Source organism: Solanum dulcamara, chromosome 11 (assembly GCF_947179165.1).
Source record: "Solanum dulcamara chromosome 11, daSolDulc1.2, whole genome shotgun sequence".
NCBI lineage: Eukaryota > Viridiplantae > Streptophyta > Magnoliopsida > Solanales > Solanaceae > Solanum > Solanum dulcamara.
This window is the reverse complement of record NC_077247.1, coordinates 28477598-28492479: the sequence shown is the minus strand read 5'-3', so window position 1 is coordinate 28492479 and position 14882 is coordinate 28477598. Positions and strand designations below refer to the sequence as shown.

General features: G+C 36.3%; 1 protein-coding gene across 1 annotated transcript; it reads left to right on the top strand.

Annotated features, from left to right (window-relative positions):
• Window positions 1–575: 575 nt before the first annotated feature.
• Window positions 576–13760, top strand: LOC129872480 (uncharacterized). Its single transcript, XM_055947463.1, has 5 exons — window positions 576–798; window positions 1041–1097; window positions 3431–3579; window positions 12890–12940; window positions 13599–13760. The coding sequence occupies exons 1-5, from the start codon at window positions 576–578 to the stop codon at window positions 13758–13760; spliced, it is 642 nt and encodes a 213-aa protein (XP_055803438.1).
• Window positions 13761–14882: the final 1122 nt, after the last annotated feature.

The following is a 14882-nucleotide window of genomic DNA, read 5'->3' as shown; positions in this document are numbered from 1 at the left end:
GTACCATTTGTATATAAGCCAATATATTCCTTAAATATATATACATTATTTAAATTTAACTTAGATTTACAAAATAACATGGTCAAATGTTGCATTAAATTTGAGGATAGATTTTCTAGCTTCGAGCGCAGCTCATGCAATGAGCATTTAATATATATTTGATACCGATTGTATCCCTTTGTGACTTGTTAATTACAAGGATGTATATGTAGAGGTTGATAAAATAATAAAGAATGGAAGTGTAAATAAGTTTAAATTGTTTCCTTTGCTTGTACTATATAATCCTTATTTCATCCTTTGAAACTCTACAAGAGATGTACACTTTTCTTATTTTCTTCCGCCTGTCTCTTCTTTATTTTCACATTCGAGTTGGTCTAAAAGTTTTTGCTTTGTAAGTACAACTTAAGTTGATGCATAAATCAATTATTTTCCTCTAGTAACATAACAGGGATTTAGACATATGATGTGTTTTATTGGTACACTGATTCCATTTTTTAAGTTCTTCAATCAATAAACTTCACATGTCTATATATAACTCTTGTCTATTTGTTTTTCTTTCTGGCAGTGATCTATCTATGGCTACACCAAAGGGTAAAACATCAAGTGATCAACAAGAAATTGATCTCAATCTCTCACTCGGTGGCTCTTATAATTATGAAAATCCTAAAGAAATTTCAATGCCTCAGCCTTTTTCACAAATTATAGCATCAGTTGCCAACAATCCTGCCTTTCAGCGGGCTATTAAGATTATAAGATCTGACATGGATAACAACTCAAAAGATATGCCTGAAATTTATGGTATGGTGTATATCCATTTTTCAAAATTGTCAAGTTCATTAGAGATCATTCATTAGTCTAGGCTTATCTTACATGTATTCATGACATCTTAAAAAATGAAGCTAAAAGAACAACAATAATAATAAATACCAAGTAGATACTAACATTATCAAATTTCTTTTTTTATTTTTTTGTAGTACTGGAGTCTACACCGTACACCACTGAGGAAGGTAACTCAATAGTTGTTCCTCCGAAAACTACAGAGAAGAGAAAAGCAACTACGCCAACTTTTGTTCCAGCCCTCTCAACCATGACGAAAAGTAAGGAAATTATGCTTGCATATCCTTAAAATATTATTTCAATTAACAAATTTGTCATTTTGTAAGACCCCGAAAGTTGAAAAGTCAAATAAAAGGGAAAATCTCAAAAAATCATTGGTGTCGAGTTTTACGAGCATCTTTGCAGTCCGTCCAAAGGTAAAAGGACCGTAGGGAGCCATCGTCGGAATAAGGAATCCTATAATTAGAAAAATTCTGGCACTGATGACTTGTACGAGGCCCTTTACGGGCTGTATGATGTTCCACAGATCATAGAAAGGCATCGTGGAAGGGGCCCAAAGAGTTGAAAAAGGATCAAGATTGAAGGGCTTTTGTATGGGACTACCTATAGACCGTATAAGGTCCTATGGTCCATAGGAGTGGCCATAGAAGGAAGTTCAGAGGGTCAGTTGGTGGGTTGTTCAAGACGAAAGCGTCTATGGTCTGTAATGTCTTCTATGACCCGTAGACCACGCTTGTAGGAATTAGGTCTAATTCCAGTAGCCCCATATTCATGCTACAAGTTCTATGGACGATCCTCATGGTCCATGTAAGGTTCTGCGGGGCGTATAAGAGAATCCATAGAACTTGGGCCCCAAATTCAGAAACATAAGTCAGTTTTATGGATGGCCCTCTATGGGCGGTACAAGTTTCTACGGTCCGTAGAGTCACCCGTAGACTTTGACGGACAGTTAATTTCTGGGGAATTTCAGACTTTTCTCGTTTTTTAAATATTAAAACCACATTATTTTGAGACTACTTTTGGACGAACTATAACTACCCAAACCCTTTAAACAAACCCCATTCCCTCTCATTCACCTAAAATTCATCCAAGGCTACAAGTTTTCTCTCAAGGGTCCTTCTTCAAGTTCAATCTAGGGTTCCCAAATTCAAGTTCTTCAAACTCCATTATCGCTAGGGATTTGATTTCCAGGTTTGTGGGAATTCACCAACCGATTCTTTAATACATTGTGTCCCAAAAGAACTCAATTCTCCTAATTCAATTTTACCTAATTTCAAAGGGTTTCATGTCAATTCTCCATGGGTCTTTCTCAATTGATTGCAATTAATATTATTCTTCTTTATTACTCATGAGTTTATGATGATACATGATTTTAAATTAATTTCACATAGACTCATGCATTAGGTCGATGATTTTTATTATGAACTATGAATGTATAATCATGAACTTATGAAGGATTTATGAAAAGTTATGAATTATGTTTCAAGTATGTTTTCAAGTATGAATGAATAAATTATGAAATATTTTCACACAATATGAATGAAATCATGATTTAGATTCTTTGAAAGGTAAGTGTCTATATGAATAAGTTATGAACCATGATTTAAGGAGTTATTCTTATGATATATTTTATGAATGTGGATTGGAACATGTTTGCTTTTCCTAATTTTAATGATTTACTTATTCTGTTGGAATTAACTTAGAACCGAGAGGACTTTGGGATGAAGATTTGTTAAGGGAGTCTCTAGTAATAACCTCTAGTCCCAAACTACGTGCTCCCATAGGTTTGGCTTAATTGGCCTAGCTACCGGGTCCGCATTTAGCACATGATGATGATTATGATATGGAGTCTACCTTGGCAAGTAGTCATTCTCTTGTCGATGTGAGAGTTACATCGGATTCTATGTTATATCTCACATGGTCTTAAATGTCGGTTTAGATTAATATCCCACAAAATGAGTATGTTTTATATAAGATCTTAAATGATGTTTTTACGATGCACTGACCTTATTACATATTTGTTTATATTTTACTTCATGCTTTTTAAGATATTTGGTCATGCATCACATTTTCATGTTTATTATGTCAATTTATTCATGATTATGCATATTTTTCACATAAGTACATTCCATGTACTAATGCATACTTTTGCCTATATTGTCTCATAATATAGGTCACGACGCTTTCGTTCCTCCACGTGACTAATATCGGATTCTCTACTCCGAGTTAGCTATTTTTGTGAATCCTCATGATTCGAGGGCAAATTCATTGTCTTTTATTATGTTCAGGCTATCTTACTTTCATTATGATTTGGTGAGCTAGGTCTTGTCCTATGCCCCATCTAAATTAGTAGAGGCATCTCTAGACTATGAGTATGTTTAGTTCATTTTAACTTTTATTGTTGAATTCTCTTTAATTTGAGATTTCTATGTTGAGACTATTTCCGCATTTGAAATTTATCTCCTATTTCTTGTGTTGAATATCATGCTATGTATGCTAAGAGGTTTGGTTAAGGTCCCTCGTGATTCTAATCACCGTGTCACGCCTAATGCCTAGCTTGTGTCGTGACACGTTCATTCTAAATTATTATCAGAAAATGGAGAATGTGCTATCAAATCCAACACAGAAAAGGGTAAGTCAATTGTATTATCAGAAAGCAATGGTAAAGAGCCGTTAAAGAAAGTTAAGAATCCCCATAATTTTCTCACTTTGATGGATAATAGTGACCTACTAAGGAGTGTCGTGTGTGACAACTTCTGGTTGAATCATAAATGGAAAAATGACAGAAGGGATCCTTTATAGTTTTGGACAAAAAAAAGCAAATTTCAATAGTTTGCATTTTCCATGGGAGGTTCTTCACACCAGCAGAATTTGTGAAGCATGGCGGTGGGAAATAGGTTGATAATCCCATGAAGTGTATTAAATTAGTTGATGATGCATAAATAGGCAATGTTTAACATCTTATCATACAAATGTTGTCAAATTGTTCAAGTGCAACACTAAACTTTAGTTTGATGCTTTTTGTTTCATTGGAGTTTTAATTGATTGTCCATTATTTATTTTCATTCATAAAGAAAAACATTATATTCCCAAAATGACTTGACAATGTATTATTCAATGGATCAGATTATATACTGTGTAAAACTGGTAGAGAGTTCTCGAATTTTTCAAACTGAACTTGCAAATGAGGTTTTACATTATAAGGTCTTATTATATATACAAGCACCATGAATGCACAAGAATCTTTCTAATCGCTTATGATTCTAGCAAATGTTGATACACAGAATAGGAAACTAGAAAACCTTACATCAATACATACATCTAGAAGGTTAGCTTTGCATCCCTAACTTTGTACATGTTATTAATGACAAAATATTACAAGTTATTACTATTTCCTTCTCCATTAATAATCTAATATTATATTTAGAAGATGATCCTAGTATAAAAACAACTAGGTACAAGCAATTGATCTTCAATAATAATTAGGAAATAGTTTTCAGTTAAATTTTTCTATTGAAATGATCATTTAGGGGGTAAGGTCTCAACTTACTTCAAATTCAAAAACGAAAGAAAGTCTATCACATCGCAAATTTAGCGAATAAGTACCAATTTGCAGAAATAATGGTTATGCAGTAGTCCTTGGCCTTAAAAGAGGCAAAGGTGGATTTTGTAAAAGCCCTCCTGAAATGAGTTGTAATGACCTTGAAGATCATTTTTAGAACATTTTCGTAAAAATACTATTTTATCCCTATCGGTAGTTTCTCTGAGTCATATTTGATTGATATCTGATGTCGGTTCCGTAGTTTTCTTGAAAAGTTGAGATTTTTGGTAAATTTTGAGTTTTAGAGGTTTAGAAGGACACAAAAGTGGTATTTGAGGTCTTTTGGAATTTCGAGTCTCGGAATGAAATTCCATTGATTCCATCAGTTTCAAAATATTGAAATTGGTCCGGGAGAGTTGATAGAACCAGATTTGAGGTCATATTGTGGATTGAGGTGTTGAGTTAGAAATAGTTGAATTTTTGGTCATAGGTTTGACTTTGGTCAACATTTGATGATCGGATGCTCAAAATTAAATTTTGATGACTCCGTTGGATTTGGAGGGTGATTTTAGGCCTAGAGGGAGTTCCTGTGTATTTTTCGAAAGCTCCGAGGGCGATTTGGTCATTTGAGGCATAAAACTGTTTTACTTATGACTTTTTAGTTTTCGGGTCAAGGAGGCCTCGAAATAGAATTCTAATGGTTCCATTAAGTCTGGAACATCGAGTTTAGTAGGGTTGCATATATGATTTGTCAATACGGGATTTCGAACGAATTTCGAGGGTCAATTCAGAGACTTTGAGACTTGGAGAAAGTTTGCTGGTTCTGGTGCCTTCGCTTAAGCGAAGGGGGTGTCGCTTTTGTCACGATCCATCCCCGTAGGCCGCGACTGAGGTCTAACTGAGACCCCCGTGTATATAACTATCAACTGTAACAACAAATATAAGACTCATACATGGGGACCCCAATGGGTCACACATTTTCACATACATGTAGCCGTTTTCATTTATCTCCTGAGGAGTTACATTACTCAAAATATGAAAGGGTGTGCAAGATGACAAGGCTGCCATAGCGTAATAATGTTACAACACACCATATAGGCACAACTGGAACAACTTACAAATGACCCACATACATATGTCTACAGACCACTAAGAATAGCAACCATATCATATGGCGGGACAGGCCCCCACTGTACCCCTGAATAAGAAAATATATACATCCAATACTAAGTACCAAGAACTTAGCTCCGGTACAATGGAGCTTCTTCCAAACCGGCTGAGAGGAATCCTAAGCTGGCGGACTCCCAAAACCTGTGTCTGTACCTGCGGACATGAACGCAGCCCCCCGAAGAAAGGGGGGTCAGTACGATATATGTACTGAGTATGTAAAGTACAAAACATCATAAGGAAATTACAGTTACCATAGAGGTGCAGGGGACAAGTATAAAATTTAACAGAGTACTGTACCTGCACCTTACAAATAAAGTCATGTATATCACTATCACATACCGTATCTGTCCCGCTTGGGGACTCGGTGTTACACATGCATCATTTTATCATTGTAGACATATGCATACTATTAGCGCTGTGGAACGTACAGCCCGATCCATATATAGAACAGGTTAGTGCCGATGAGCGTTCGGCCCAATCCATATATATAACAGGTTAGTGCCGAGGAATGTACGACCCGATGCCTATACATATAATACGTTAGTGCCGAGAAACGTACGGCCCGATCCCTATACATATAATACGTTAGTGCCGAAAAACGTTCGGCCCGATCCCTATATAATATAATAATGCATATATGTTCACGTAAACCTTGGTAATATATCAGACATCTACCGAATATTATCTCAAGATATGTCAAAGAGCCTCTAGGTATAGGAGCTTGCACATCCAATCATCGTTCAATATGAATGAGGCTTGAGGGTCATAGTTCAACTACTTCAAGGCCCTTATCACTCAAAAGTGAGTACAAGTCATGAGTTATATCCGGAACCTATAAATGAAATCACCTCTAACTCATATCATATATCTCTTTACTTACCTTAAACTGTTTCAAGAGAAAGAAGGGATAGGCTTCACGTGTACTACTTTTCATCATGTAGAAGACTTACAAGTCCATAACTCAACTATCGCAGGAGTTCTAATGTCGAGAAATGAATAAGATTGACGAACCATACTCGGGGTTCTATGAATGGAATTATACCTACACTACATACACAATCCACTTAAGACTAAGACATGCCAAAAGAAAATAAAGATAAGCTTTACATACTTTTGCCAAAAATATGCCGAAAGAAGGAAACGTTAGCTTTACATACCTCTTATGGATTCTTCTTAACCGTGCTTGTCTCATCATCCTATGAACCTATTTAAAACAAAAGTAATACTGATATTAATAAATTTTAACTCTCCATACCCTTAATCCAAAACCAAGCATCCGTAGGAATCATTTCCTTATTTACTCTTCTTGACTAGTTTATTAGTTAGTTACGGAGTTAACGGAAATCGGGCAGCACCTCCCCTATAATTTGCCCTATCAACAATTCCGTTTTACCCTCAAACCTTAACATCCATGAAAACCACAACAACCAGAAGCTATACAACCCATAAATACCACAATACAACGTAATATAAGTTTCAAACAATTTGCCCAAAACTACGATACCAAAAGAGGAATTTTAATCTTTATTTCATAAAATCTTTAGCTATACGAAATGGAGGGTCGTGTGTCTGTAACCAGAAGCACCCACACCCTATTATACCATGATCCATACCTGAAACATACCACCACACACCCGAGGCCGCACACCACAAGCACAACACCTTGCTTCGACTCCAATTTAACTATAGCGACTCCAATTTAGTTTGTTTCAATCGTCAAGCATACCTATGAAATATTTATACTTACAGCCACATAAAAGGAATATAATAAACTCCATAACCACCCCATAAACTCCAAACTTAAATGAAAGACCTTACCTTACCCGAAATTGGCCAAAGCTTGCCAAAATTTGCCTCAGAAGTTCTCTAGTTGCGGCTGAAATGTCGTGGCTGTTTGCTATCTGTTTGGTGATGATACAAACCATAAATTTAAATCATTAAAACCTTAATAACATGTCCAAACCCTTACCAAAATGTGGGATAATAGAACCAATCCATACCTTGCTAAAACTTACTAAAACTTTTCTCGGAAGTTCTCTTAACATGCTGGAAATTAGCAGACTATTTGTATCTCTTCCTTGCTGCCCCAAAATGAAATTTTACGTTATTAAACACTGATATATCACTGTAAGACACCTTAAATAATTAATTCACGGAATAAAATTGGGAACCTTACCTTTTTCTCTCTTGGCCGCCGCTCCTTTCTCTCTAGGTTTAGGGTTCCCTTTTCTTTGTTCTTGGTTGAAGTATTTTTGGATATGGAATGACTTTAAGAGTTATAAAACATGTATATATGGGCTTCCTTGGAGGTGACACGTGGCATCCCCCTAGGGATCCATCTCATCCCATGCGGCCATTCATACGCTGCTACGTGGCAATGGGGTCCACCCCCCAGCAGGCAGGTGAGTCATCTCCTTGCTTGAGCTGCTGCCACATGGAACTTCCTCCTGCTTCCATGTGGCACTCTCTTCTTGCTGCCACGTGTCATTCTCTTCTCACCCTCATGGATTTGTAATCTCGTCTTATCTTAAGAACCCGTGTAATCTCGGCTACGCAAGCTTAGTATATACTCAAGTAGCTCAAGTATGTAAAACTTCTAAGTTAATAGCTTACGTAGGTGAGTCGAGTCCTATGACTCATTACTTGGCCTCCAACTCCTTCCGACTTCTCATGACCCTATTTTCAACCTTCCCTACTATGGGGTATCACATTTTCCCTTCCTTAGAGTTATTTGATAGCATCGTAGATTATCCGGCTCACATGATAACTTTTAAGAAGCTTAAGAGATATTCCGGGCTCTAGAGTATGGGGTGTAACAGCTTTAGCGAAAACCCTTTGCAAAAGCGAAGGTGAGGCCTTATGCAGGCTTCGATAAAGCAAAGGGTGTGTCGCAAAAGCGAACACCCTGTCTCTAAAGTGAAGGCCAAGATTTTTGTGGGCTGTCGCTTAAGCGACATCACATATTGTTTTGACGGGGTTTAAGGTGTTTTTCACCATTTTTGAGTTTGGAAAGCTGGGATAGACGATTTGAAGAGGGATTTCTCGTGTAATTTCATTGGGTAAGATATTTAGACCCTACTTTGTCATTTTTCAATGATTAATTGTTTATTTTTACACAAATTTGGGGATTTCAATGGGTGAAAATGACCCTTTTTTCAAGAACTTTGAGAATATCTTAAAATGGTGAGTGTGACTTAATTAGGGCTGGATTTTTTAACGGTTTTCTCCATTGAGTTCCTAAAACTAAGAGGAAAAATTTCACCAAAAAATTCCCAAATTAAAACCCCTATTTTGCAAAGTCGAATTTTGAGTCTTTGACCCCTTTTTCGCTGAATTTCACGTTCTTAGTGTCGTTGGAGTTGGTTTTTGATTGTAAATCAATACTTGAATAGATTGTGGAGATTCAGAGTATAATCAGAAGGGGTACATATGGATTGATTGATCGCATCTTGACTAAGACAAGTGGACTCTTAAAACTCCATGAATCTCTTAGAATTCAGGAATATCCCGTTGTATATGTGTGGGAGCATGATGGGGATGACGTTACGAGTTAATTTTGATATGAACTAATCTAAAGTAAATCTATGGGGTTAATAAAAAACGTGTGTGATATTGTTGAGTAATGAACATTACATGCCGTAATCTAGATATCTATGTATATTTGATTAAATATTTGATAGTCTAATTGTGATTGCAGTTTGCCTGAATTGATTATTCCTCATTACTTATGTGAGCATGTTGTTTGCATTGGTTATGAAACACTGTGATAAGAGGTATATGATTGTGACACCGAGGTCATTTCAGGTTAGAGAGATGATTTGGCTGAGGTCATTTTCGGTGAGAGATTAGTAGGACGAGGTCATTTCCGGCGAGATTATATGGCCAAGGTCATTTTTGGTGAGGTTACGAGATGGAGGTCATTTTCGGTCAGAGATTATGAGACCGAGGTCATTTTTGGTTAAAGCTTATTATGCCGATGTCTTTGCCGACAATTGCACACATGCATGATCATTGAGTGTGCATATACATATTCTGCATATTTGTGTTGACAGTTTGATGCTTATTTGTGACTTGTGAGTATTTGTACGATATATCTTGTGACATTGAGCTGTGATCTGAATCTTATTGAACTGTATAGTATGAACTGTTAGGTTGGGCTGATTTCTCTGTAGGTTGTGGTATGGAGTTTCGGTTGGGTTGGAAAGGAGTTTGTGTATTCTATTAGATTTATTTGGATTTTTATGGTTAGCTTACTGGTACTGCGTTGTTTGGTACTCACCCTTGCTTCTACTCTTGTAAAGGTTCAGAGCCTGGACTTTGATCACCGCCTCCTTCTGATCATTCGAGGCTTCTAGTATTTTTGGGAGAGGTATCTATTGACATTCATTATACTCTCAGATTTTCTGTACTTTTATGCTTTACTCTACTTGAGATTTGAAGACATATTAAGACTATATTTCATTTCAGTTTTGTTTTCTTTAGCGGCTTGTACATGTGGCAACCAATCTTTGGGGTAATTTAAGTTGAAAGACTTCCGCTTTTGTTTATTATTTACATATTTAGACTGTTTTCACTTTATTTATCAAAATATTGGATTTTAGGCTGACTTGTTCAGTGGGAAAGGACAGATGCCATCACATCCAGAATTGGACGTGACATGACTAAATCAACTTCAATTATTTCACTATAATAGAGAGGATCAACATAGATAAAGTCATTACAAATTTTTGATTTGATCATGATTAAACTCCAGATCAAACAAGTCATATATTGTCAACTTAACTTATCCATAGTGTTTGTGTTGCATAGTTAACGCATAGCCTCACTATTCCAATTCCATGTATTTTTCATTCAGCTCTATAATTAAACTTAAATTGGAAAACTATGTGGTATAGCTAACAAGTATATGTATTTAGTGTTTATAGCTATACTTTAAAATATTTATTATATATTAGTATATTTTAATATTAAATAGCAAATACTTGTGATTTAATTTCTAATCTTTCTCTTTCATCACCCTAAATCAACGCAATTTTTTTCAAAGATCTTTTAAGATCAAGATATTTTGCAAGATTTTCGGCCTCTCAATCGACATTCTTTTCTTCAGGTATCTCCAATTTATTTTTTGTTCAAATTGGTGGTAGTAATTCTGAAACCCCATATTTTTTCTTCTTGCATAACATACGTAACGTGGTGTGGTTATATAAGAAGTATATAACTTGGTATAGTACATTGGGAAAATAGTACTGAAAATGTGTTGTAATGTCAAGAAACTAAAATTTTAGGTCAAAGAAATCCCTTAAACAAAGGTTCGTGGTTAAAAATATAGTCCGGGTAGAACCCCGCCCGTTTGGAAGGTTTAAAATAACTCACCTTCGAGATAAGAGCAAGAGTGTCTAATATGCTAAGAATAATATGTTATAAGGTATTATAATATCAAAATGGTCATATGTTATATTTTGGAGTCAAGCTAGTTGCCAAATAAAGGTCGGCAAAAGTTATCGGAAGTTTCTCTTATAATTATTTTTAAACTTTGGTTCAAATTCTTAGATCATTTCTCCCAATATATAAAGATTTACAGGGACCACAAAAATTGAAGGCTACAAGTCTAGTTTGCAACTAAAGAAATGGCTCATCAATCCGACATTGGAGTAAAAGGTTATGACTGTTTTACCGTGGACTGTCCGGGCTGAAATTGAATCGCAAATCGGGTCGGGTCAACAATGTGTTTAAGTCGGCCTTTGGATATTTTAAAGTATCAAAATATTTCAATTTCATCCCAAAACAGTAAGCAAGATGAAGATAAGGGTTCCATTGTGTTCTTGAGTGATCAAGATGAGTTTTAACGATTTCTACCGTTAAAGTTTGTCCCCGTGCCTACAAGCGCGATCTCTACGCATGGCAATCATTTTTCCCTTCTATTAGCTACATTTGGAGCTATTTTGGAAGATAGAACTTTTTAGTTTGTGGTGTTTTTTCAACATTTACAGTTTGTTTGCTAAGATAATCATCTCAGACTCTTTTATGATCGTTTTTATGAAGTTCTAAAGACGTTTTTCCAAGTTATAATCCTATGGATAATCTGCCGATTAAAGCTCAATTATGAACTGTTTATAGGTGTGTATAAGCTGCATATATATAGTGTTTTCAAAGTTTAGGACGTAAGAAACAACTTTCGTGAAGGAACTACGGGCATTCAGACGTTTGTTGGAAAGGTATGTAAGGCCAAGCTCCGTCCTTCCGTTTAGCACAAATTCTGGAAAATTCCTATAATGCCAAATATGATATTTTACTATTATATTGTTAGAATTACCTTCTGTGAAAGGAATTTGGATCACAGCTGAAGTATTTTCATGATTCTATTCAGTTGATACTCCACTCATTCGGTTAAATAGGGTATTCAATATCTATATATGTCATTTTGTCGCCTTTCTTGACTATATGTCCATATGTGTGAACTCTTCTTCATCTTTGGGTGATGTAACTTAAAATTATTAGGAAAGGCATTCAATATTAGGAATCAGTCCTTCTTCATCGTTAAACTGTATTTTAAAAACTTTAAAGTAACACGTCGATTTTCAAAAATCTCAAATATGATTTCTATGTTTAAACTACTAAAATACTTATTTTCTTAAAAATACTTTCTTTTAATAATTATCAAGGAATCGGGTATAAGAACTAAATGAAGTACCTTAAGCTCCTTATGGACATCTTCAAGGTTAAGTTATTTTTCTAAAAAGTCGAGTTAAGTGTTCAAGTTTATTTGAAAAACATATGAAGTTCCATGAGGAGTTTAGATGCTATACAAAACTATTTGCGGAATTATGAGAATAAGAATACTAATGAGCCAAGATTGGCTAAGTTCTTGTTATGGACTAATATGTGCATTCAAAGTTCATATCATATATGACATGTTATGCATGGACTTCGAGCTATAATCGGAGGTAAGGGGCTTATTTTTGCCCAGATGATTATATATATTGTACAGATGGCCACATGTTGGTAATACAATGCTGGTTATATATCAAAAAGACCACCATTGCTAGCATTTGGTTAAATATATCTTGCATTTGCATTAATATATATATATATATATATATATATATATGTATGTATGTATTCACGACATGTGATTATATGAGCATATCATGCATATTTGATTACTATGAGGTCAGATGTCAGTCATGGAGGCTATCAGAGTTTCAGTTTCACGTGGTATTTCTATTACCCTTTTTATCGCCACTATTTATGATTTCACCTTTTGCCTTACATACTAGTACATTTTATTTGTACTGATATCTTGTTGCATATGGACATTGCATTTTTGTTTCATTTGTGCAGGTCCTGGTAGGGATTCTGATTGACCCCTCTGGTAGGATTCGAGATTTAGCTGTGAGTTGGTAAGATCCACCTCTTCCTAAAGCTTTCATAGGATGTTTACTTTCTTTGTACAGTTTGGGTATACTTAGGGCCTTATCCCGATAGTGTTTTGACACTCTTAGAAGCTATTGTGGACACAATATTCTGGGTTTCCTTTTTGCAGCTTTCAGTCTCCAGCCCATAAGCTTGGCATGTATATATATGTGTGTATGCATGTTTGTCTTCAGTTGCAGCCTCATCGGCTACCTAGTACTTTATCATTTTGGCTTATTTATCTTTGATTATATGATTTTTTATTATTCAGGTCATGGCCTTAATGGTCCTAGCATAGTATTCTAGATATTGTGCTATCCGATCTTTTGGGCCTCCAGTTTAGTTAGCTTGTATGTTCTATGGCTAACTTGATCAATTACAGTATCGATTCCAGTCGCACCTCCTTTATTTTGGGGTGTGACAAACTTGGTATTAAAGCAGGTTGTATCCTAAGGAGTCCACAAGCTGTGTCTAGTAAAGTCTTGCTTATAGGTTTGTTGTGCACCACACTTATAATCAGGAGGCTATGAGGCATTTAGGAATGATTATATTTCTTTCAATCAATAGATCGTTTCATAGAGTGAAGCTATAAGAATATTTGAAATCTAAATCATGCTTTATGGCTCTTATCTAACAGGATACCTACGCTCAGGAGATGGCACATCAAAAGAGAGGTATAGATCCAGGGGAACGTAGGATTCATTCTTCACCAAGTCAGAGAGATAGATTTCCCTTAGAGGCACACTGCGAGTCTCCAGTACCTCTAGTACCAGCTTCCTCAATGCTTATTGAAGCCTAAAAAGGTATAGTACCTTCAGCCTCACCAGTTCCATGGGTATCTGAGGTAGATAGGGACACAAGACCTACAGAACCTATTGTTCCCCTACCAGACTAGGAGTAGGGGATGAGGGAGGTAGGTCAGTTACTGGCTAGGATGGTTTCTATGCATGAGCGACAGTTAGAGTTGGGAACAGATGCTTAGGAGATCGAGCAAAAATATCAAAGGTACGAGAGTTTCTTCATTTTCCCCCTCCAATATTTATAGGATCTAGTTCCTCTGAGGATATCTAGGACTTTATACACCATATGTATAAAGTGTTAAGGGTAATGCATGCCTCCATTATCGAGGCTGTGGAGCTGGCCTTTTTTTGGCTACGTGATTTAGCCATCTTATGGTATGAGGCATGGGAGAGATCTAGAGGACCTGATGCTCTACTAGCAGAGTGGGAGGAATTCTCTGAGGCCTTTCTAACCTATTATCTACTGCGAGAGGTTTGAGAGGCCTGTCTTGACTAGTTTATTAGCTTGAGGTAGGGGATATGAGTGTGAGGGATTATAGATATAGATTTAATTATTTAGTGAGTAGGCACCATATATTATATGTACCATGAGGGCTAGAGTTCATAGTTATGTGGATGGTTTGGGGGATCCTCTGATCAGAGACCGTAGGGTAGCATCTCTATCGGATAATGTAGATATTTCATGCATACAGGCTTTCGCTTAGACTACAGAGGGTCTTTTTCACCGAATTTGTGATATCCATAGGGACATGGAGTGGAGTAAGAGGGCCCATACTATTGGGTCATATAGGGAGACTGGAGGTGATTTTAGACCCTCGCTACCTCGATATCCACCTCAGCCAGTAGGTAGTGTTCAGCCATAGATGCAAGGACATCGGTTTGTTCATTATATTCAGTCCAGACCAGGGCAGATCTCTAGCTAGCCTGAGGGCTGTCGATAGGAGCATTTTGCACCGATGGGACAACCTACTCCTCTATGTAAACAATATGGTAAGCCCCACATCAAGCTGTGTAGAAAGGTTTTAGGTGCAAGTTATCATTATGGGCAGACAGGATATTTTATTAGCCAGTACTCGAGGTTAGGTAGAGGTACACCAGCACAGCCTTTAGGATCTGCAGTA